Raw genomic sequence first — 23,913 nt, forward strand, 5'->3', positions numbered from 1 at the left:
CCACCAAACTTCTAAATAAAGACCCGATACACATCTAATGTTAAGCAGTTATTTGTATTAATTCATTCTTCACTTATTTTCCAAACCACTTTTTCTAGTTTAGAGTTACAAGTCATGAGAACCTATCATGGCAGCTGAGGGTAAAAAATGGGAACCAGCCCTAAACAAATTGCCCTCCATTACAGGGTGCACAAGTATTCACCCACACACACTCAGACTGGGAGAATTTGGACATGCCAGTTGACCTAGCATCAGCCTTCTGTGGGGGGGAAGAAATTAGTACAATGAGAAAGTCCTCCCAGACAGGGAGAAAACTCAAACTCCACAAAGATAGTGGTCCCTCTGGGAATATTTGTTTTTCTCACAAGTATTACGATGGCATTGAACATCATACTTTTGTGACCTTCAAGCCTCTGCACATATAGTGTCTTAATATAAAGCTGCATGGCCAACTCCCAATCTCCTTCAAATCTCAACTTGGATATTACTGAATATCTGACTTTTACTAATTAATTTCCATGCCAGCAGAAAGAGGTGAAATGACTATCACATGTCCTGAAAGCCCCATCATGACTACAGTTCTATTTTGAATATGAAGTTCGCTTCTAGTGTGAATGGAGAAATGTTGATCCTTCAAAGCCACACAGTTTTAGAAATGACCCTGAGTCAGACTTAATTAGGTACCTACCCCTGTCATTTCCACATTTTTCTTACTATAGTCATTCCCACTTCATTCAGGTAGAAATATGTCCAGTTTTAGTGATTAACCATGACTTTTCTAAAGTAAATCTTTCAATACTTTTTCCAATTCCCAATAATTAGAATGCAGGTGAACATGTCTATGACTTGTAATCAATGGGATTTAAAGTCATTTCAGTTTGAGAACCTGATATTTTGATCTATAATGGAAAGTGAAAGCAGGGATATTTACAAAGACACATGTGATGACTTTTCTCCAAAATATTGAAAGTCATAAATATTGAAGTAAATCATAAAACACAGCAAAAAGAAAACATACAATCCACTTAAAAAATGGGTTAAGTACTGACAGACATCTCACCAAAGAAGATCTAAAGATAACAAAGATGGATATGAGAACATGCTAGTAAGTGCAAAGTAAAACAACAATGAGATTCCACTACACATTTACTAAAATAGGCCAGATATGAAACATAATATCACCAAATGCTGGTGAAGTAAAAAAAAAAAAAAAACTCTCATACTTGGCTGGTGGAGATATAAAATGATGCCATTACTTTGGAAAACAGTTTGGAAATCTCTTACAAAACTATACATAGACATTCCACATGTTTCCACAATCACATACTTTGCTATTTACCAAAAGGAGTTGAAAACTTGTCATCACAGAAATAACTGTACATGAATGTTTATTTATAATTACCAAAACTTGGATGTAAACAAGATGCCCTTTCATAGGTGAATTGTTACATTGTGGCATAGCAAGAAAATGGAATATGGCATTCAGAACTAAAAAGAAATGAGTCATGGAAAATCATGGAGCAAGCTATAAAGCATATTACTGAATGATAATTTGCAAATGTTATGTACTGTAATTCTAATAACATAATGTATTAACATGATGTCTATTAACAGTCATATAATTCTCATAACATGTTGTTATAGAAAAGGCAAAACATTGGAGACAGCATAAGTGTGTTGTCAGGTACGTGGGAGCAGAGATTAAAAGGGGAGAACAGAGGATTTTAGGGCAGTGAAAATATTCTGTGTGATGTTATAATAATAGACACAAGCCAACAAACATTTGCCCAAATCCATAGAATGCATAACACAAGGTTGAATCCTAAAGTAAATATAGACTTCATGTAATTATGTTGTAGCAATGTAGGGTCATCTTTAGTAAAATTATACCATTGTGGTTAGTGATGTTGATACTTGGGTGGAGTGGAACCATCCATTTGTGGATACAGGGAAGCTAGATGTTTCTGTCTTTCTCTAGACTTATTATCAATTGGAAATATATAATATTAAGTCCCTAAAACAAAGACATCTACAGTATGGGAGAAAATATTTGCAGCATATTTTATCTATGAAATATTGATATTGGAAAATACAAAAAAAGAATCCTTCACAACTCATATAATTCAATAGCAAAAAACTATAACTCATTACAAAATGGGACAAGAAACTTGCATAGACATTTTTCCAAAGAAAGTAGACAGTTGAACAACATGTATATGGAAATATATTTAGCACCTAGTCATCAGGGAAATGTAGACCAAAGCACAGTATGATATCACCTCACTTGTTACAAGTTTCATGATAAAAAATGAAATAAAAACAGAAAAGACAAGTATCATCCTAGACTAATTGGAACCCTTTCAAACTGTTGGTATGAGTGTAAAATTATGTAGATGCTATAGAAAACAATACAGATTTTCCTCAAAAAAAAAAAAAAAAAAAAAGAACTACAGTATGATCCAGCTATCCCAAGTCTGGTATTTATCTAAAAGAACAAAAATGGTTTATAAGAGGTCTTATACTCCCATGGTGATTACAGCTTTATTTTCAGTATTTTCAAGATTAATCTCAATAACTACAACAGAGAAACAATGTTAACGTCCATTGATTAATAAATGATAGTCTATTCATCAATAGAAAAATAGTATATCATGCATTGAAATATTCAGTTATATATGTAATATATTTTATATGCACATATATATACACATATATATGTGCATAAAATATGTTATATACTACAACATGGAGAATGCTGAAGACATTATCCTAGGTGAAATAATCCAATCACAGAAAATAAAAATAAAATGGTTCCATTTTATAGTCCATATAAATATATTCCATATTATAAAAATATAAATGGTTTCACATATATGAGGCTTCTTAAGTAAACCTCTAGAAATGTGTAGAATATAGTTGCCAGGGCTGGGGGGAAGGAGAATGCATTATGAGAAAGCTCTACATATCTACTGACCAACCTTGAGCATATCATTAACAGTACTCTACTGGAGACTCCAACTTTGTTAAGGTCTATTTCATGGCATTTGTTTTCACCACAAAGAAAAAATAACCTGTTGCTAAAGAATTTGCCAAATACACTTATAGAAACTTGAGTTCATATAGATGCAGCTAAAAAATAAATAAAGAGAAATGCCTGAGTCTACTTAACTTGTCAACATATTTGTATTGTCACTTTAGGGAATTTTTATTGGGTCAAAATATAAAGTTATCAGTTTCTGATGACACATTTTAGTTTATCCCTCATTTTCCTTATCTGAATTGTTTGTAATTTATCTAAATTATCAACACCATATTTGACAGTTCTCTAAATTCTTCATTAGCATCTGGGATGCTTTCAGCTGTATCTCTGTGGAGCCAAGCAATTAGTAGATGTGGTCAATTCTGCTGCAACAGTCCATCTGGTTAATTTAGTGAGTAGCCCTTTAGTTGGCTTGCATAAATTGATTCAGTTCTTCTTTATCCATTCTCTAAATTATTATTATCCAGTAAGCATACATTTAAAAGGCATTGTTGCTTGTGGAATTTCCTGAAGGATTTTTTAATGTCATGAGATACATTTCCTTTGTTTGGTGTTCTTCAACTCTAATTGAATTGTAGAGACAAATTATTATTTCTATAATACCATGTTTAATTGATAGGAATAGGGGAACCTGATTTGACTGTGTGTCTATCAGGACTTATGCTCCTTGGGTTAATTCTGGTCTCTAAACTTAATTCTACTTTTGTTATCATTTGAATACTGCTTATATATGTTTACCTTTCGGTATCGTGTGCAGACCTTCCAGATTTACATTAAATTTAAAATCTGAATATCATGAAGAATGTTGAAGAAAATTCTGTTACTTGACCTAACATAAGATGCAATCATACTTAATTCACATATCACACTCTCACCTAGTTGATAATTTTAAATAATTTTATTTATTATCAACAAGGAGAGACTCACTGAGATGTAGCACATTTAACGGCAGTAAATGAAAAGACCGATCTGTAACCTCTAAGGTATAAGTAATAGTTGAACAAATATATCTCCAAATGATGCATTGACTGCAATTCACATTTTGGAGATGTTGACATTTTTTCAGATGTACAATTTTATTTTCTATTTAGTTGATGAGGCATATTATCAGATACCGTTTACTTTGCATATTCTTTAGTCTTAGTATAAAGTTAATTTAAAATATTCTATTTTCATAAAGAAATTTTATTTTCCAAGAATTAATGTAAATAAATGAAAAAAATAAGGAATTAATATGTGAAAATTATGTATAGTGTGTACTCTGTTATTTATTTACAGAAGTATATGTCTCCATACCCATATTATATGAGTACATAGACAGAAACATCACTTTACAAATGGTGTATTCTTTTATCCCATATATTTTTAACCTTGACTCTGTATATGAAGTAGAAAAAAAAAATATGAATACAACTTACTCCTATTCATGTCCACGTGCCTGATAATGCTAAAACATTTTATTTTAACTCCACATATATAGCTATATATTTCAGATATATGAAAATGATGGAATTTATGCATTATAAATGCATTCAAACATATCACTGTAGTAAATTATAATTGTAATGAAGCATTTTCTTTATCAGCAGAAAGTAAAATTGTAATTCCTGTTAAGTATAACTTCATTTAATTATAACTGCTATTAAATTCCTTTGACATTTTTTGCTTTATATAAGGTTCTTGAAATATTGAATATTTGCTAAACCCTACTTCATGTTTTATTATCGACAAAATAGTTGCATTTGGCCCAACTACAACACTGAAAGACATTTTAGGTCAGTTTATGCTTCTTTTGTAATTGTACATTGATGTGTAAAGGGAGGGTATACAGGTGTTTTCTTTAATTTTTTTATTTTTTTTAATATTTATTTGTTTATTCATATAGAACTGGGGTACAAGCCAGAGATGCGGAGGGTGAGAGGATTCACCAGAGACAGAGTGGGGAGCAGAACAGGCAGATTGACGAAATGCACTGCTGAGGGGAGCAGCGGGTGGGTCAGGAGAGGTCTGCCATGCCATGTGGATCTCCTCCAGGGCAGCTGGAAATCAACCTCATGCAGAAGTGGCTTAAGCTTCTCAGTGCTGTGCTTTAACCTGCTGCGCCACCAGGGAGGGTCCAGATGTTTTCATTTTAGGGACATGAGATTATAAAGACATGAGATTATAGAGACTTATAAGAGCAGCAGTTATCAGATGTCACAAATGCGTATATCTATAAAGAGTGTGATAATATACATGTCTTCTCCATTCATCTTAATTTAATCCTTTCCTATTTTTCTTCTTTCTATTTTCCCTCTGTGACTTCATAATCATATAAAAGTATAACATGAATGTCACTGGTCTAATAAATATTCAAGATGTAGTCTACAAGGAAATAAAATCTCACTATGGTATAAAAAGCAGAAGGACATGTAAATTTACTCTAACTATGCTTAGTCTCTGAGCTATATAAACTTCAAAGTAAATGTAAATTCCCAGAAAATACTGTATGCTATCAAAACATTAAAAGATTATATGAAGATTACTATCACTTCTAATTTAAAAGTTAATGCATCTTTTTCATAAAACTGGTTACATTTACAATGTGGTTAAAGTAAAACAAAGAAAATTATCATAATCTAAAAGTTACAATTGGGCCTCCCACTGTAGGGTTTAAGTCTCAGCATTATCACTGCTATAGACTGAGTTTGATGCTCCACCATTGAGCTGACCCAAATATGGTGCAACAGACCTCTCCTGTCTTGCTGGCTGCTCCCCTCAGCAGTGTATTTCAGTGAATCCACCTGTTCTGTTCCCTACTCTGTCTCTAGTGAATTCTCTCACCCCCTGTACCTCTAGGCAATACCCCAGTTCTTCTTTATAAAATAAAAAAATATAGGCACACGGGTGACTTGTTGATGGGAAACGCGTGGGGATTACAATTGAGATGGAAAAGAAAATGTACGAAATTATGTAAAAATAAACTTATAAAATTTTAAAAAATACTTATATATATATATATAATTTATAATTGACATTTACTGAACATATCTTTAATATGCCAGGCATTGCTGTTACTTGGCTTAGATCTTACAGCAGTCTATGAAGTCAATATTATTTTCATCTGAGTGTTTTAGATAAGGCTTGAGAGAAATTTAAATGACTGACTTTGTACTACATAAGAAAGGACTATTATTGTACAGCATGCCTAAGTCAGTCAAACAGAATTAATAGTTGACTATTGACTGTCCTTGCATGTTCCTTTAATAGCTTTCTATTCCCACGAAAATCATTCTCATCCTGGGGACAAATACTGCTTCAGATGCATCTCTAGTTTCCCCATGGCGCTTAGTACATGACTCAAAGTAGATTTTCTTGATTAGACTTGGAGAAAGAATGGGAAGAATTAAAAATGAAAAGTCAATTTCTACTGTGAACAAGGATGGGAGAGAAAAGCCAGGAAAGTGGTGTTAAACTAAAAGTGAAATTGATATTAGGAATGTAGATAAGTCTACTGAGTAATCAATATCCTGGGAATAATATTTCAGAGAAGATATATATTGATGCACGTAACAATAATTGCTTATCCAAATAAGTAGTGACCTGACAGTTAGAAGACAGCAGATTATTTAGGCACTGGATAGAGTCTGGAAGATGATTCAGTAGGTTAGTTTGTTTGGGCCTAAGGCATTATGGTGCAAACAGACAGAGAGGGAGAAGTCAGTGAAGACTGAACAAATGCAGAAGTCATGGTTGAAGAACAGATAGGATTACCATGAGAGTGATAAATAACAGAATCACAGCAGAAAGAGCATGTGGAGTCAGAGTACGACATGAATAATGATAAGACCAAGGGGAAATAAGTCAAGCAGAGTGAGGGCAGTAAATAAATTTGAAATTTGTATGTGAGTTCAAAGGGGGATGTTAAACCCTGTTGAAAAATGAATTTATTTGTAATTTGGAAGGAAAGTAGCATTTATTTATTTATTTATTTTTATTTTTGTATGCATACAAGAACTGGGATAGAAGCTAGTGGCATGAGGGGAGGATAAAAGGATTCACAGGAGACAGAGTAGGGAGCGGAACAAGCAAGTTGACTGAAACACACTGCTGAGGGGAGCAGTAGGAGTCACAGGCGAAGTCTGCTGTGCCATGTGGTCACCTCCCTGGCTGGGATCAAACTTGTGCCACAGTGGCTGCTGACAGGTTCACAGTACTGAGCCTTAACCCCTTACATCACCAAGGAGGGCCAGGAAAGAAACATTTAATAAGTGAAAATCAAAATGTAAATTTTGTTCTGTAATATTGTCAGATTTATTTACTATAAGTTTGTGAATTCAGTTTATGATGCTTTTTCATACTATCTCTAGCTTTATATTTACTTTGAAATATACTTTCTGCATTGTGCTGTCTGGAATGTGGAGAAGTCAGGGTCATAATATTCATTACATTCATTCTTTAACATTGGAACCATAAGGATTCCTTTAGTAAACTGTTTATAATCTTGATAGATATTATAAGTGAACCAAAAAAATTTCCAATGCTTGTCATCAGCAATCAAATAGCCCCCGTGATCATATCTACTTTTCACTTTTCTGTTGGGTTCTCACTGAATTTGTTGTATCAAGTGGAAACAAAATTCTTAGATAATAAGTTCCTTTGTATTTTTAAACCCTTTTAAGTAATTCATTTTTTTCTGTTTCCTAAAATTATTCTTTAACAAAAAAAGAGCTGAAACCTTTTGAAGATCTCTCCCACATTAATCTAGATACAATAAACAACTAAAATTTGACAACCATGAATTTAATCGTTTCCTTTTATCAGTGGTATTTGCACTTAATTCTCTAGTAGTTCCCATAACAATAGCAAAAGTAAGAAAAAGCTTGAGATGGTTTGTATCTAGATCCTTATTGTTTACAATATTACTTATAAACAACAATCACTCCCTTATCCAAAAACATTAAAAATTTTAAATGTATGGGTTAAATAAGAGATGAGTTTATGCATTAATTTAAATGAATCCCATTAAAATTAAAGATGTGTGAATTATGAAAATTAATAAAAGATGCATTAGGGAAATTGCTATGACTTCTGAATTGTTCTGTCTAAGGATATGGAGGAGAAAGTATTGAATAGATGACATAGGACATTTTTCACCATCACCTGGCATAGTAATAGCATCTATTAGTGAATACATAAATTTCCACATAATATGAGTGGATGTATGAATTTAAGCCACAGCACATAGTTTCATAGTTTGCATAAAGTGTATGATCAGATGTTGAAACATGTGTAGGCTATTTTGAAAGATGAAAAGATTTTCTTTAATGAATATGTGTTGAAAGAATGAATTAATAAGAGTTCAACCAAACACTCAACTGTGCTCAGTCATCTGAATGCCATTACCAAGGAAACTGTTCAAACACTTCCTTTCTACTTCATTTGTAGGCAACAAAAGCAATATGTGTATGGGTTTATACACATATTAGCCTCTGTAACTTTACCTGCTTCAGAACCAACTACCCACCCCTTACCTCAAATTCAGCATATGCCTGGGATGGCAGAGGTTTCACCTCTATTCAAAATATTTTTCTGGGTACTGTGAGTCAGTGATAAAGATATGGTAATTAACTATTTTCTGTGATTAACATAGCTAATTGCTCTTTCCCCTAAGTTAAAAGCCCCTTGGCGGTTTCCATGTCACTTGCAGACTAGGGTGTCATTCAGATATTTGGTAGGAGTGAGAACCAAGAAAAAAAACACACTTGTTTTGATAAATAAAGTCTAATCAATATCCTACTTATATTAATCAACTACATACATTTCAGAAACTAAGCAAAAATTGCATGAAATATATAAATAGTAATTACATATTTCTAGTAATCATCAAGGATTTAGATGTTCTATGGAGTATATTTTACTCATTGGCCGGTAATGATTTCAATGTCCATTTTCACTATTGTTCAAATCATTATAACAAAATAAGTATTTGTACAGAATTATACTTCATGCAAGAAGAAAGTGAGAACTATTTGGCAATTTAAAATTATACAGTGAGCCATTCTCTTTGTTTTAGCAAGGAACAGAATTAAAAGGACACTTTTTAAACAGATTTATTTATTTATGCATACAGAACTAGGGTGTAGGCCAGAGGTGTAGGGAGAGGTGGGGTGAGAGGTTTCACCAGAGGCAGAGTGGTAGCAGAACAGGCAGAGTGACCAAAATACACTGCTGAAGGGAATAGCAGGCGAGATAGGATAGGTCAGCTATGCCATGTGATCACCTCCCTGACTGGGGATCGAACTTGAGCTGTAGTTCTGGCTGCAGATAGCTTCATAGTGCTGTACTTTAACCCATTGCACCACCAGGAAAGAGCCCTTAAAAAGAACTCTTTTTAGGACCCTCCCTGGTAGCACAGGGAGTTTAAGGACAGCACTAAGAAGCAAAAGCCACTTCAGCATGAGTTCAATCCCTGCCCTGGAGGTGACACACATGGCCTGGCAAACCTCTCCTGACCCGCCCGCTGCTCCCCTCGGCAGTGTACTTTATCAGTTGGCCTATTCTGCTCCCCACTCTGCCTCTGGTGAATCCTCTCACCACCACTGGCCTGTACCCCATTTCTGTATGCATAAAAATACAACACTTAAAAAAAAACACTTTTTAACAATTAAGTGTCAGGTTATTGATTTCTAACTTAAGCTATGGTACTTGAATTTTTTTTTTTTTTAAAGATTTATTTATTTATGCACACAGACTGGGGTACAGGCCAGAGGCTCAGGGGCGGTGAGAGGCTTCACCAGAGACAGAGTGGGGAGCAGAACAGGCAGATCGACGAAGGACACTGCTGAGGGGAGCAGCGGGTGGGTCAGGAGAGGTCTGCCACACCATGTGGTCACCTCCGGGGCAGGCGGGAATCGAACTCATGCAGAAGCGGCTTTAGATTCTCAGTGCAGTGCTTTAACCCGCTGCGCCACCAGGAGGGTCCCGGTACTTGAATTTTTTAAGGGAATGAAGCAAGAATTTGTAAAAACAAATGTCTGCTTCATGTCTCTTTTTAATTAGAAATCTATGAATCTAATATAACATGGTTATTTATAGTTATAAAGCAGATTTTGAGCAAAAATAGAAGAAAAGAAATGAACTTAACTGTTAAAGAGAATACACTGCCAAGGTTTATAAAATTATGAGTTAGTAAAATGATAAACTAAAGAAAAGACAAAGTGGGCTGTTTTGCAAATCTTCCCTTTAAATGCTATATCATCCCAAGTAAGTCTCTTTAAATGGGGTTTGGGTTATTGTTGTTCTACATTTTACATGCCCATTTTCCTTAAGTACATCAACTTTACCATGTCTAAATAAAACTCAAAAGCTTCTCACCTCCACTCTATTTCTCCGTCTGTGGCTAACTTAACCCATCTTACTTAATTGTCCACCATCTTCCACAGCACAGATGTGTCCTAAACCATTTGTCCAAACACATTTTTGAATATCAAATTATTTTCCTTTTTATTTCAAAGATCTATTCTGCCAGAAACATTTGGCCTCAGCATATAATTAAAAACTTAACAATACTAATAGTTGCTTCAAAGAGCAGCCTCTCGTTGTTCAGTGCACAACTATTTACATTAATTTGCATGTGATTCATTTTCATACCCATTCACTTGGGGATGGATATTACTTAGTCAAATGGGCAATTAATTAATACAATCTTTACATATTCTCTTATTAGAATGCACCACGCAATTCCTATTTCCTTGGGAGTTTTCACTGAATTCATGGGATGTGAATTTTGAACAGCTGCTGCCATTATGCCCATGCTCTTGACTGGAAGAACCAGGTGGACATTCTTGTTTGTTCCTTTGTCCTGAGTTGAAATAAAAAAATTCTCGCTTTTTCTGACAGCTGTACAAAATGATGGATTTGACTTTACTCAGCACAATTCTTCAAGTAGCAAATGTCTAGTGATCACTAATTGCAGGTTATGTTGTCACTATCAAATAAAGATCAGTGAAATATCAGTGTTGCAAGTTTTTGTTGTAGAAGACAGATAATATGGCAAATTCTAAGTTTTGGTCTCCTGACCCAATGTTATTTGTTATGGATAGCTGTTGTACATTCAATTTGTAATTTCTGTGTCAAATATTTTTACATTCATTTAGCCACTCCCACAAAATAAGTACCATGTCAAAACTGAACCACAGAGAGGTTTAAAACTTGCCCAAACAGAAATTTACATTTCTCTCTTAATTCCAAATCATGTGCTCTTTTTTTGCCTAAAGTGGAAGTTTTTAATATAGAGTCAACACTTAAAAACTAGGTCCTCTATTTTTTTTTTCAGAAAATAATTATTTAATACCAGTCCAAATTCTTAGCAGATATTTATAAAACTGAATGTCTTATGATGCAAGAAAAGTGAGATACATTTTGCAAAGCCAAGTGGGAGATGGTTAGGCTTTTTCCAATTAACAAAACTGATTTTAAAATGGGTTAGTGGACAATATTATCAAGCTTCATTTGAATAACAAAATCCTGTATAAATCCAAATTTAGTGTGTTTGAAAGAGATGCAAATTGACTGTACTTTCCACTTATTTACCGGTTATTGCAACTCTCGTAGCCCGTGAAATATATGATTTTGAAATATATAGTAAAGCTAAACATGTAGAAATAAGTAGCAGATCCACTATAGTGATTAAATATAAATTTCTACCACCTAGGAATTTCTATGGTTTTTAACAGATAAGACTTTTCATAATTATAATGTACCTGTCCCCCACAAGAATGATTTTCCTTCAGTTTTTTAGGAGTAAACATATTTAATGTGGCCTAGCCTATTATCTAAAAGTTATTCTTTGTTTTCTTGGCTTTTGTTTTTCCAATTTCCATCTAAGACATTCTCAGACACTATTTCAAGGGTATATATGTGCAGAATGATGTAAAGTACCAGAGTAAAAGTTGGTACTATGATTTACCTACATCAAATTACTTTTTTCTCCAGGATGAAATAGTCATGATAAATTTTCTAATATCAAAAAAATCTTAAGTCATGCAAATTTCATGAATCACTCAGCAGTCAGTCACTGGGTATATGCCATGCTCTGAATAGAGTTCTGACTTTAGAAAAGAAAAAAAGGACATATAATTCTGTAAAATGACATTTAATAAGGGAAAACAGACTATTGTTATATGGCAAAATAAATTAAAGTTGGGTAATAACTCAATTAACATATTCTAAAATATTGGTTCTGCCTCATTCTACTTCTTTACACCAAAATTTAAAATCCTTCATACATTTTAGAATTTTATATCATGTATTAATCCTATTCTTCTTTTTTCAATTTTTTTTTTACTTTTTATTTTGTATAGGTTTTACATGAATTGAGATGCATCTGTGACATGACTCTATCTTACCATCTGTTAAATCTACCTGATGTGTTTCTTTACATTTTTTAATTTTTGCAATTCTATTTGAATTATTTTTACAATTCTATGTAATATCAGAAAATATCTTAAATTTATCATATATTTTAAATTTTTGAAAGTTTTCTCTTTTTTCTATAGACATCGTTCACATGGTATTGTTTTTGTGTATGATTGATGATTTTTATTGAGTGAGTGATATTTTGTAGAAAACTTGTACAAATTATTTGTTGCTCTAGAAAATGTTATTTTTCATAGAGGATTTTTCTTTGGCTTTGGCAGGCAGTTAATATTAGGTTAAAAAATATCTGGTCAATAAATGAAGGCATTTGAAACTGGACTTCATTCATTAGGAAAGCTTGTGTCTTTTCTGTCCAACGTGCCCAGCATCCGGCCTATAGTGTTGTATCCAGAGCTGTTTAGTTGTAGACCTTGAACTCTAGTTATTGCACTTTGTTCCATTAGATTAGTCGAGTTGTTACTCAGTTTATGTTACTGTGTGTTTTTTTCCTTCTCAGTCCTTAAGTAGGACTTGCAAATTTCCAAAATCTTTAAGATACACTAGATGTTACATGGATATCTGTTCTCTGTCCTTCCCTCCTGAATGTTGGCTCTTCAAAATCCTTACTGCCTCCACAGTTTTTCAATATCTTAAAGAGATGTATGCTACTTCTGGTTGTTTTAGTTGGGAACTAAACAACTTAGTTGGGAATTTGGTTTGTAGCAATCTTACCTACTATTACCAGAAACATAAACTATTTAGTAATAGTAAAACTAATATATCCTTCATACTATAAGAGTTAGTATGTCAAAGAACAACCGGTACTTATTGAAAATTTGCCAACTGAGAATATGTGCTGAAATTGCACATCTCTTTACACATGGCTTAAGTCATTCTCTTCTTACTCTGCTCTATCTCTGGTTGACTGTATCTTTACCACTGGTGATAATCACTGTCTCTAGTGTGATGAATCCTATAATTTTATTATAACCAAAACATATCTCCTAATATATAGATCCAAAAACCCAAATGGCAAATGGTAATACAGTGGAATAACTCACAATTGCTCACATACATAAAACAGAATTTTTCATCTTCGATCCCTTTTCCAGATAAAGCCATCTTATTCTCCTTTATTATGCAACTTTTTGATCAACACTATTTTCTCCCCAACTGTCAACAAACAACTTACCCAGTAGTTGTCCTCAGTTTCTCTTACTTCCTTACTAATGTTTAATCCTTCACCAAGAATTCATGTTTTAAAGTCATTATTATTTCTTGAATTCAATTATTTCCTTTCAATATTTCATCACTATATTATATCCTTGGACTTCTAAAACAGTCTCAAAATTGTTCCTCCTGCTTCCAGTTTAAGGACATAGATAATTTCCACATTTCTCCTAAGTCATCTTTTAAAAATAGAAATAGAATCTGGTGATGTCCTTGCTTTAAATCCTTCAGTGATTACACATGATCTGTAGGGCAAAGTCTACGTGCTTCGGCATAGCATATATACATTTTATGATCCATGAGTTGAGTGTGAAATAAAGATGGAATATTTAGAAGATAAAAAAAATATATAGTTAGGAGCACCTGTATGGAAAGCAAGCGAAAGCCAAGAAATAGAATTATAAACTTTGGGAATTAGTCTCCTACAGAAAAGAACTGAAGTTGTGAAAATGAATAAAAACAAATCAAAAAAAGAATATAGAAGAAAAGACAAAGGGACTGAAAGGCTATGTTTGGGGTAAATATGGGAGAAAATATGTTTATTGCAGGCAATGAAGTAAATAGATGTCAGAGGTCATGGGAAGAATAGATTGGTTCTATGTGATAATAATAATTCAAAAGGACCAAAGATAAGGACAGACCATTTTCTCTGAATACCTCTGAGACAGGGTAGAGAGATAAAGAGGTAGTTCTGAGGTATTGTACTGGAGCAGACCTTTTTAATGATTTCCCTATCAAGAATGAAAAGATATGAGTAACCACGAAGTTGCTATTTCCCCCAAAACAAATTCCACTACAGAGAAATTACAACTCCCGAGGTAGCAATTAATAGAAGTGCAGTTGCCTTTCAGCCTCCTAATCTCCGCAGGTCAGCTTTAAAAGCCAAGGACAACCTAGCTCTTAATAACACTGCTGTTCTGGTCTCCGGCAGCTCCTGCACTGTAGTCTATACCTCAAGAAGTTTTGAGTCCCTCCTTGAGAGGAATCATGCCCCTCACAGACCGACCTTGTTTCCTGCTTTCCTCACCGGGATTTTTCATCGATGAAGAGCTTTTTTAAACTTGATTTCTATAAATCATTATCTCCCTTATGCTTCTGTTATATAATATTCTTCTGTGCCCACCTCCTTCCTGCACATTTGAGTGTGTGAAGACACTATCTTTCTAAATCTCTTCCTAGACAAATTATTCATTGTGGTGTCTTCATGATTCCCTGCATTGCTTCCCTGCAATCAACAGCATCGTCCTCCATAAGAATTCCCACCTAAAATAACAATAAGCAGTTGCCAGGGAAAACATACTTGTCAAATTATAAACTTTTCTCTTAAGGAAACGAAACCTGGCATATAGTTTAAGCATATTAAAAGTATTCAATATTTTAGAAGTTTGCTTTCTGCGAATATCAGATAACATTTTGGGTGGTACATTTCACAGCAGGATGTACTTGACTTGCCCATCTGTCAAACTTATAGGGAAAAAGTAGCATGTTTGCCTGCTGTTCTTCTGAGTACAGACAGAGAAATTTGCAGACAACCTTGCCAGGATGTGGAGGTGAAGAATGAGAGATTGAGCCAGGAATATTGGCGTATTGGCCCAGGAAGAGAAGATAAAACTAGCAATAGAAAGGAGGACAAATGCCAGAGTGACAAGGTGCAGTAAAGGTGAAAAAGGTAAAATACCTCAGGATATCACCGGTAATTTGTTTAAACCCTTAGAGGCTACAGCAAGAGCCAACTTCCCTGTTTGTGAATCTCTATATTGTCATGATTTGGGGTGTTTCATTCTGTAACCCATTTGCAAGAAAGAATGCTAATAAGAGTTAAACATTGGTCATCTTTGATGTTTTTTCATTAAAAAGTATTTTTATTTCACCTTTGCTCATTCATTTGTATTTAATTTAGAAGAGGAAGGCCATCTTACTCCTCATAAAGGATTTTTTTTTGTTTTAGAAAAATTCACTAAAAACAAATGTATGTATTAATTTCTATAATATAAAGAACCTTATAATCAATTTAATTTTTTAAAATCATTCCTGAAGTAACAGGATGTTTCAAAGGCTTTCACTGACACTTTGTGGCAAAGGGTGGAACTACAGTATTTTTTTTAATCTGACACGATTATCATTTTATGTATGTGTGGAATAATATAAAAATAATAAATCGACATTTAGTTCATTAAATAACAACCAGGAAATTGTACAGTATTTCACTAAAATATTATCTAAATTGAACAAAATCACATTTTCTACTATAAGCAATACTTTGGTTTTGTAAACAAATAATTAAACTTATATATGAAATCACAAGGTGGCTGTCTTTAGCACTGCCATTCATATATTAGAATGATGATATTTTTATTACTATGTATTCTCTCCCTATTTTAGCCCTTTAATTATTCATAATATGAATAATTAAAGTTGTCCCTGATCATTTTTATGTGTGTGTTTAAGATTTGTTTTTTTTTTTTTTAATTTTTTTTTAAAGATTTATTTATTTATTCAAACAGAACTGGGGTACAGGCCAGAGGCTCAGGGGCGGTGAGAGGCTTCACCAGAGACAGAGTGGGGAGCAGAACAGGCAGATCGACGAAGTACACTGCTGAGGGGAGCAGCGGGCGGGTCAGGAGAGGTCTGGCTCGCCATGTGGTCTCCTCCGGGGCAGGCGGCAGGCGGGAATCGAACTCATACGGAAGTGGCTTCAGATTCTCAGTGCTGTGCTTTAACCCGCTGCGCCACCAGGGAGGGCCTAAGATTTGTTTTTAAAGATTTATTTATTTATACATACAGAACTGAGGTACAGACCAGAGGGGCAGCGGGTGGGAGGATTCACCAGAGACAGAGTGGGGAGCAGGCAGATAGAATGACATACACTGCTGAGGGGAACAGAGGGCTGCACCATGTGGGTCACCTCCCTAGCCAGAGATTGAACTCATGCTGCAGTGGCTGCAGTAGCTTCATAGTGCTGTGCTTTAACCCATTGTGCCACCAGAGAGGGACCTGTGTTTAGGATTTTTGAGGGACACTACTATAGGTTCAAACATTTCATTTTCCAAATTGTGGCCCTTTTCTCATGTAAATTATTTTTTAATTGTGAGAAAATATGTAGAACTTAAAATTTATTCTTTTATCCATTTAAGTGTACCATTCATTAGCATTATGCGCATTCACATTGCTGTGCAGCCAATCACTACTGCTCATCTCCACTACAATTTGCATCTTGCAAAACTGAAACTGTGTTCCTGTTAAACAGTAAAACCTCATCATGCCCACCTTGTGACTCTAGTTCCTGTCTTATGGCCTGTCAAGTCTCATCAGAAAGTAGTGCATGGTGAACTGACAACCGAGCACATAACTAAAAAGCGACTAAGTTCCCTGTCAACTGTCAGATTTTACTTAAACAGAATGAAGAAGACAAAAGTTCTCTTCAGCCACCGAGGTTTGTCTCTGCTGTTTTAAAAGAAGCTTACAGGTAAGTATATTATGGTGAAGACAGCAGTATGTTCTCAGTTTATGAATAAAGCATTTCGTGAATATATTTATTTATTGCAAAGTATGAACTAGAGTGATTGTGTTGGGGGAAAAACTAGAAACCTGAAAAGTATGTGAAAGTAAAAGATCACTCAGAATGATATCTTTGTACCCGTAGTTAAAATATATACATAGAGGGTCCTCCCTGGTGGAGCAATGGGTTGAGACACAGCACTGCAAGCTGGTGCAGCTGCTTCCGTGCAAGTTCGATCCTCAGGCCAGAGTTGATCCACATGGCGCAGCAGACTTCTTCTGACCTGTCCGCTGCTCCCCTCAGCAGTGTACTTCAACGATCTGCCTGTTCTGCTCCCCACTCTGTCACTGGTGAATACTCTCACCGCCCCTACACCTCTGGCTTGTGCCTCAGTTCAATATGAATAAATAAATAAATCTTAAAAAAAAAATCCTTCCTTTAAATACACACACACACATACACACATATAATATGCATACACACCCAAATACACATAATTGTCCATAATAATTTAGAGTGTGATTATTGATCGGGAATGTAATAGGGTTTGGAGAAAGAATGAAATCATGTAATTAAACTAACTACAGTTTAATGAAACTAACATTTTATTTATCTGGTTGGTTTTGGATGTTTTTGTTTGGGTTTAGTTAGTTAAAATGGTGGTTGAAATGGAGTATGGCATTTATAGTGAGAGAGCAAATACTTTGCAGCTCTGAGAATTTTATGTACATCATTCAAGTTACCAGGGTAAGGAAAGCTCAATGAGAACTCAGAGATAGATTATTCATCTCAGGATGTTGCATTCAGTCCAGAATAAAAAGAGAACTCTCATTGAAATGAAAGTTCATGTAAATAGAGTGAATAGTATGAAGGGGTGAAACAGAGAGAAGTCAAAAGAGGCAAATACAGAGGAGGATATGGGTTATTACAATACTCTAGTTAATCTGAACCATAATTTGCTATTAGGTATTCAGTAGGAATGGAGAGAAAGTAATAATGGTTGGAGATACTTGGTTTCAAAGTTTACTGAGGAGAATCAAGAAGGATATTTTATATTTCAGAGAAATATGAAGTCTAGGATGTGAAGACTAAAAAAAGAGTAAGTTTAAATTTGCATAAATTTGATGAACTATCAGGATAAGGTAGTGTTCACCTTGTACTTTTAATACTTTGAGTGGGTGAATAAATGGGCAAATGGATGTTTGGTCAACACAAATTTACAAATTGTGCACCTGAAAATGTATGGTAGTTCTAGACACCTCATTTGGGATACCTACTCATAATCTTGAAAATCATTACAATAGACCTGTGTTGTGGGCCTCCCTGGTGGCACAGTGGTTAAAGTCTTAGTGCTGTCAAGCTGTCAACAGCCTCTGCTGCATGAATTCAATCTCTGACCAGGGAGCTGACCCACATAGCACAGGAGACTTGTCCTCTCTTGCCTACTGCTACTGTCAGCAGTGTGCTTCAGTAGATCCACCTCTCTGCTCCCCCCTCTATCTCCCCCCTCTCATTCCCGCCCTCACCTCTGGCCTATACCCCAATTCTTGTATGCATAAATAAGTAAAAATAAATCTTTAAACAAATATATGAAAGTAAAGTGTTTTGAGAAGCAACAAGGCCTGATGTTGTGTATGAAGAATATAGTGATATTTAGTCCAGACAAGCAAGTCCTAGGAAATAGGTATAATTGTTCTCTTTAATATTAGAATGTACATAATATAATCACTATATTTAAGATATTTTAAAATGACACAGTGACATCTAAATATAAAGTCCAAATTAAATTTTTTCCAATTACCCAAATAATATTCTTTATAGATGTTTCTCTTTTTCCCTTTGTCATAATGATTGAAAAGGAAATATTTAATTTAATATATACATAAAGGAAACAGCTTCTAGTAATTACATATATGCATGTATGTACACATGTACATACATATATGAATATGTGTGTGCATATGATACCTATGTGTGTGTATGTGACTATGCATGTGTGTATATATGTGTGTGGGTATATATATACCCATATAAGATAGGGGTATTTGAAAGTTATGAACACTAATAAGAGCTCAGAGTGTCTGATCTAAGCATCCCTCTGTTCATTGTTGTCTTGGTTATTCTACATCTGGAAACATGAACAATTACAAATGCCTCATTTAGAGCCATTTTTGATAATCTGGCATGTTCCGGATGAAGGAATCAGGGTGATGTGGAATGTAAAACTCTACGTTTGCACCTGAGATATATAACCCAGGCATGCAAAGGCTTCAGGAATGATCAGAGCTGTATTTGAATGAGTACTGTTATGGTTTGAATTGTGTCACAACAATTATGATGAAGTTTTAACTCCTAATCCCTAAATATATCTTTATTTGGAAATAGAATTATAGCAGATATAATTACTTAAGAGGAAGTCATACTGGAACAGGATGGATCATGCATCCCATATGACTGGAGCCACTACAATACATCCATGTGAAGATAGAGACACCGTAGAATGCCATGTGAACAAGAAGGTGAAGACTGGTGTTATAGCATCACAAACCAGGAATATCAAAGAATAATGAAAATCACCATTGGCTAGGCAGAGGCAAGGCATGGATTTCCATACAGATGTCTATGGTTGGCCAACACCTTAGCCTGAGGGCCTTGGACCAAACTACCAGTCTTCTGGCTTGGGAGGATAGAGCATCACTTGCCGTGCAATGAATTACTATTAAACCTTAAAGTTTAGTGGAATTTGTCCTTCTGAGTTGCAAATTTGCTTTAGATCTGTGCCTGCTTTCTTTTCCTTTGTAATTACTCTTTAGATTAGGAATGTCTGCTGGATGCCTCTCCTGCTATTGCATTTTTGAAGTAGGTAACTTGTTTTCTAAGTTTCTCTAGAGGTATAAACTGGGATACAGAGGGAGAGGAATTGTGCCCTGCAAAGACAATAATCTGCATCTCACCTGGACAGGCTTTACATAATTAGATTTTGGATTAAAAGTTGAAACTGAAATGTGTTAAAATTTGGGAGATACTTGGAGTGAATGCCTTTTGCATACATTTTTGAAATTTCAGGATGCCAAAGGACATCCTATTATAAATTGAATACTAACTCCCTTGCCTCCAGAGATGTTAAAATGCTAATCCCCAGTCTTTCAAAATATAATCTTATCTGGAATTAAGGTAACTGTAGATATAAGTATTCGAACCAAGATGAAGTCATACTTGTAGAATGCCCTTCAACTCAATATAACTGGTCTTGTTATTTGAAGATAGCCACGTGAAGACAGAGCTACAAAAACATACCTTTTCTTGATAAAAGGTGACTGGAAGCAGTGTCAAAGCTGACAGAAAATCACCAGAAGGTCGGTGAAAGGCAAGAAAGTATTATTCTGCAGTTTCAGAGGGAATAAGGACCTCATGACACCTTAATTTTGGACTTCTAGTCTCCAGAACTTCAAGATGTATTTATGTTGTTGTAAAACACCAATGTATGGTTCTCAGGGAAAATAATATAGGTTCATTGTAAATACATAGATATAGATATAGATATAGATATAGATATAGATATATAGTTTACTCATTTACTCTTGAAGTGAAAAGCAAACACGAATGAAGAGAAGTGAAAGGGAAGTGGATAAGAACAAGTACTTGCTAGTAGTGAAAGCCACCACAAAATAAATTTAAGGGCCTTAGCAAGTTCTGAATTAAGAATGTTTAAACTGGATGGATTTGGGATGATACAAAGGTGATTTATGCATCAGATTAATGAGTTAAAATGTGTGATCTACAACTCTACATTCTATGAACCCATATTAAAACCCTATAAATAAAGGTTGGCAACTTCTTTCTCATCTTCTGTTTCAATGAATGAGTAATTGAATGCCATAACATGGCAAAGAATATTAAATCTGAACTCTGATACTTATTACCAAATTTTCCTTAGGTAGGATCCCTAATCTCTATATCCTCAGGTCCCTACCTATTAAATTAGGAGAGTGATAGTAATTACTTTAAAGTTATTAGATTAAATTTATAAATTTCTTAGAACCGAACATGGCATCTATTATGTAGCGTAGAAATGTTGGTGGAAAATATACTTGTTTTCTTATTTGTTACACATAACTCATTGTCACGATCTTGAAACACTGTCATTCCACACCTACAAACTATGAAGAACTAAATCAAAGCAAAATGGATTTAATTTTTTAATCGGTTTTCTCTTCTTGATCCAAAGTTGGACCATTTGTTGGTCAAGTATCTGCAGCGTGATACTTTTATCAATTTCTTCATGACAAGCTGTGGTGATGTGTCAGTCAACTACCAAGATGAGTATGTGGTGTGGTATGTGTGCGTGTTTTATGCGTTTTTGGAAAATAATTTGAGAGTATCATCTTTAAATAATAAACACAATTTACTCTAGTAAAATGAGTTTTAGGGAGGGATGCTGGAGTTAGAGAATATGTGAATTTTTTTCAAAATTACATGGAAAATTCAGACATTTTATTATATTAACATCTGTTGGTGACTAAAGGGTAATTTCAGCTTCAGGAGATAGTAAAAGCATTTATCAGCATACTCTTAGTAAAAAGTACATAATTGTCAAAAAATTTCTCATTCAGCGACTTGAACTTCACAAAATGTGCTTTATTTCTTCACTATCTAATGTTACTAATCACTGCATCATTTGGGTGCATGGATGGCAGCTCTGACAAGTTAATGATACCCGAAGCAAATTCACAGTTCATTTCAGTGGAGCAAACCTTCAATTGATGTGGGTAGCAGTACTTATGCATTTATACAACTCTGAAGCCAGTGACTGTGTAACCTTTGGATATACCTAACAGGGAAGGACAGAGAATCAAGGAGGATCTTCATGTTCTATCAGTAAAGAGCAACCAATTATGGCAGCAAAGCCTTTAAACATAAGGATAATTTGAAAGATAACGAGAAAGGTCACCTCTGAGAGTATTGTAGGATAAACTTGATTTGAGGCAATATTTAGAGACCATCAAGCATTATAGAAAGAGTGGATGAGTTACTATAATATATGTACTTTATTTACAACCCCTTCATTTTCATCAAAGTTGACAGGCGTTGTCATGAAAAGACCAGCTTTTCACTTGTTAATCCCGGTTGTAACTACTTCTGTACTTTATGAGCCATTTGTCCTTATCCAGGTTCCATAAATTCCCTGTGTTTCTATTACCTCTTATATAAAACATCCTTAATGATGTATCCCTTGGAACTGTCATAGAGATTAAACAACCTTAAGATATGAACCAACTAGCTCAGCATTTGGCCATACTAGAGACTGAATAGTTGTTGGGTTTTGTTTTCTAAGCCTTTTCTCAGTTAAAATTTCAAATGTAGAGTTTAGGAGGAGATAAATGTAAACATCATGGATATGGCAGCCACTACATGTTTATCAAAAATAGCTAACTCTTGGCCCCCCTGGGTGACACAGAAGATTAAAACACAACACTAAGAAGCTAAAGCCTCATCAGCATGAGTTTGATCTCCACCAGGGAGGTGACTCACATGGCCCTGCAGATCTCTCCTGACCCACAGCTGTACCCCTCAGCAGGGTACTTCATTGATCTGCCAGTTCTGCTCCCCACTCTGTCTCTGTGAAGCCTCTCACTGTCCCCTGTACCTCTGGCTTGTACCCCAGTTCTATGTGCATAAATAAATCTTTTTTTTTTAATAGCTAACTCTTAATTCATCCCAAAACAGTAAATATTTCTTACATGTTTCTTATATCAGTAGACATATTTTTCCATGTGAACACTGAGGGGGATACAAAAGCAAATCAAAATTTGTTCTTTATTTCTGGAAATAACATTGCAAATCCAAGTTGAAATAAATACAACCTTAAGATCTATTAAGAAATGTCTTGCAAGGCAAATGAACTAACGTTAAGCATGTATTCTTCTTCTTCTTTTTTTTTTTTTTTTAGTATTTATGTGTGGATTTTTACAGTAATATTAATGAGCTTGACAGTGTTTCTTCATTGGTACTATTTTGTTTATTTGTTACATAACAGACTGAGACAGTAACTAGAGTATCATATGTCCATGGTTTGTGAACAACAGAAATATATTTTTCATAGATATGGAACCTAAGATCAAGGTCCTGGCAGATTTGATACCTGGTGAGGACACCCAATTCCTGGTCATAGTTGACAATCCTTTTGCAGTGTTCTCACTTGGTGTGTAGGACAACAGAATAATCTGGGTGACTTTCCAAAGTGCATTCATCACATTCATGTGGCTACCCCCCCAACATGACCTTGTAATACCCCAGAGTAATACCATCATTTGAGTGTCAGGATTTCAGCATGTGAATTTTGGGGAAACACAAACATTAGTCAATATCAGTAACTTTTCTTTCTCTTTCCAAATTAGTTTGTGTGGCAGTGTGGAAGAACCACCACATGAGGACAGTAACCAACTACTTCATAGTCAACCTTTCGCTGGCTGATGTGCTTGTAACCATCACCTGCCTTCCAGCCACATTAGTTGTGGACATCACTGAGACCTGGTTCTTTGGACAGTCCCTATGTAAAGTGATTCCTTACCTACAGGTAATTGTGTTCTTTTGTTGTTGTTGCTGTTGTTTTGTTTTTTTTTTGGTGTAAACACAGAAGCTACTAAAAAAAAAAGTATTTTAATAATTGTTATGGCCATCTGAACTATATTAATTGTGTCTAACAAAGAAGCATTCTTGTCTAAGAAATTTTAGACCTGAAGGA

At 34.7% G+C, this 23,913-nt stretch overlaps 1 protein-coding gene across 1 annotated transcript in view; it reads left to right on the plus strand.

The window, feature by feature from the left end:
* Positions 1–23,913, plus strand: part of HCRTR2 (hypocretin (orexin) receptor 2) — a 112,984-nt gene that overhangs the window by 52,307 nt on the left and 36,764 nt on the right. The window contains exon 5 of the mRNA XM_004673583.1: positions 23,567–23,745. Coding sequence (XP_004673640.1) covers positions 23,567–23,745 — 179 coding nt within the window. The remainder of the gene's footprint in view (positions 1–23,566; positions 23,746–23,913) is intronic.

The sequence above is a fragment of the Condylura cristata genome, unplaced genomic scaffold (genome assembly GCF_000260355.1).
Source record: "Condylura cristata isolate star-nosed mole 26May11 unplaced genomic scaffold, ConCri1.0 scaffold00001, whole genome shotgun sequence".
Taxonomy (NCBI): Eukaryota; Metazoa; Chordata; class Mammalia; order Eulipotyphla; family Talpidae; genus Condylura; species Condylura cristata.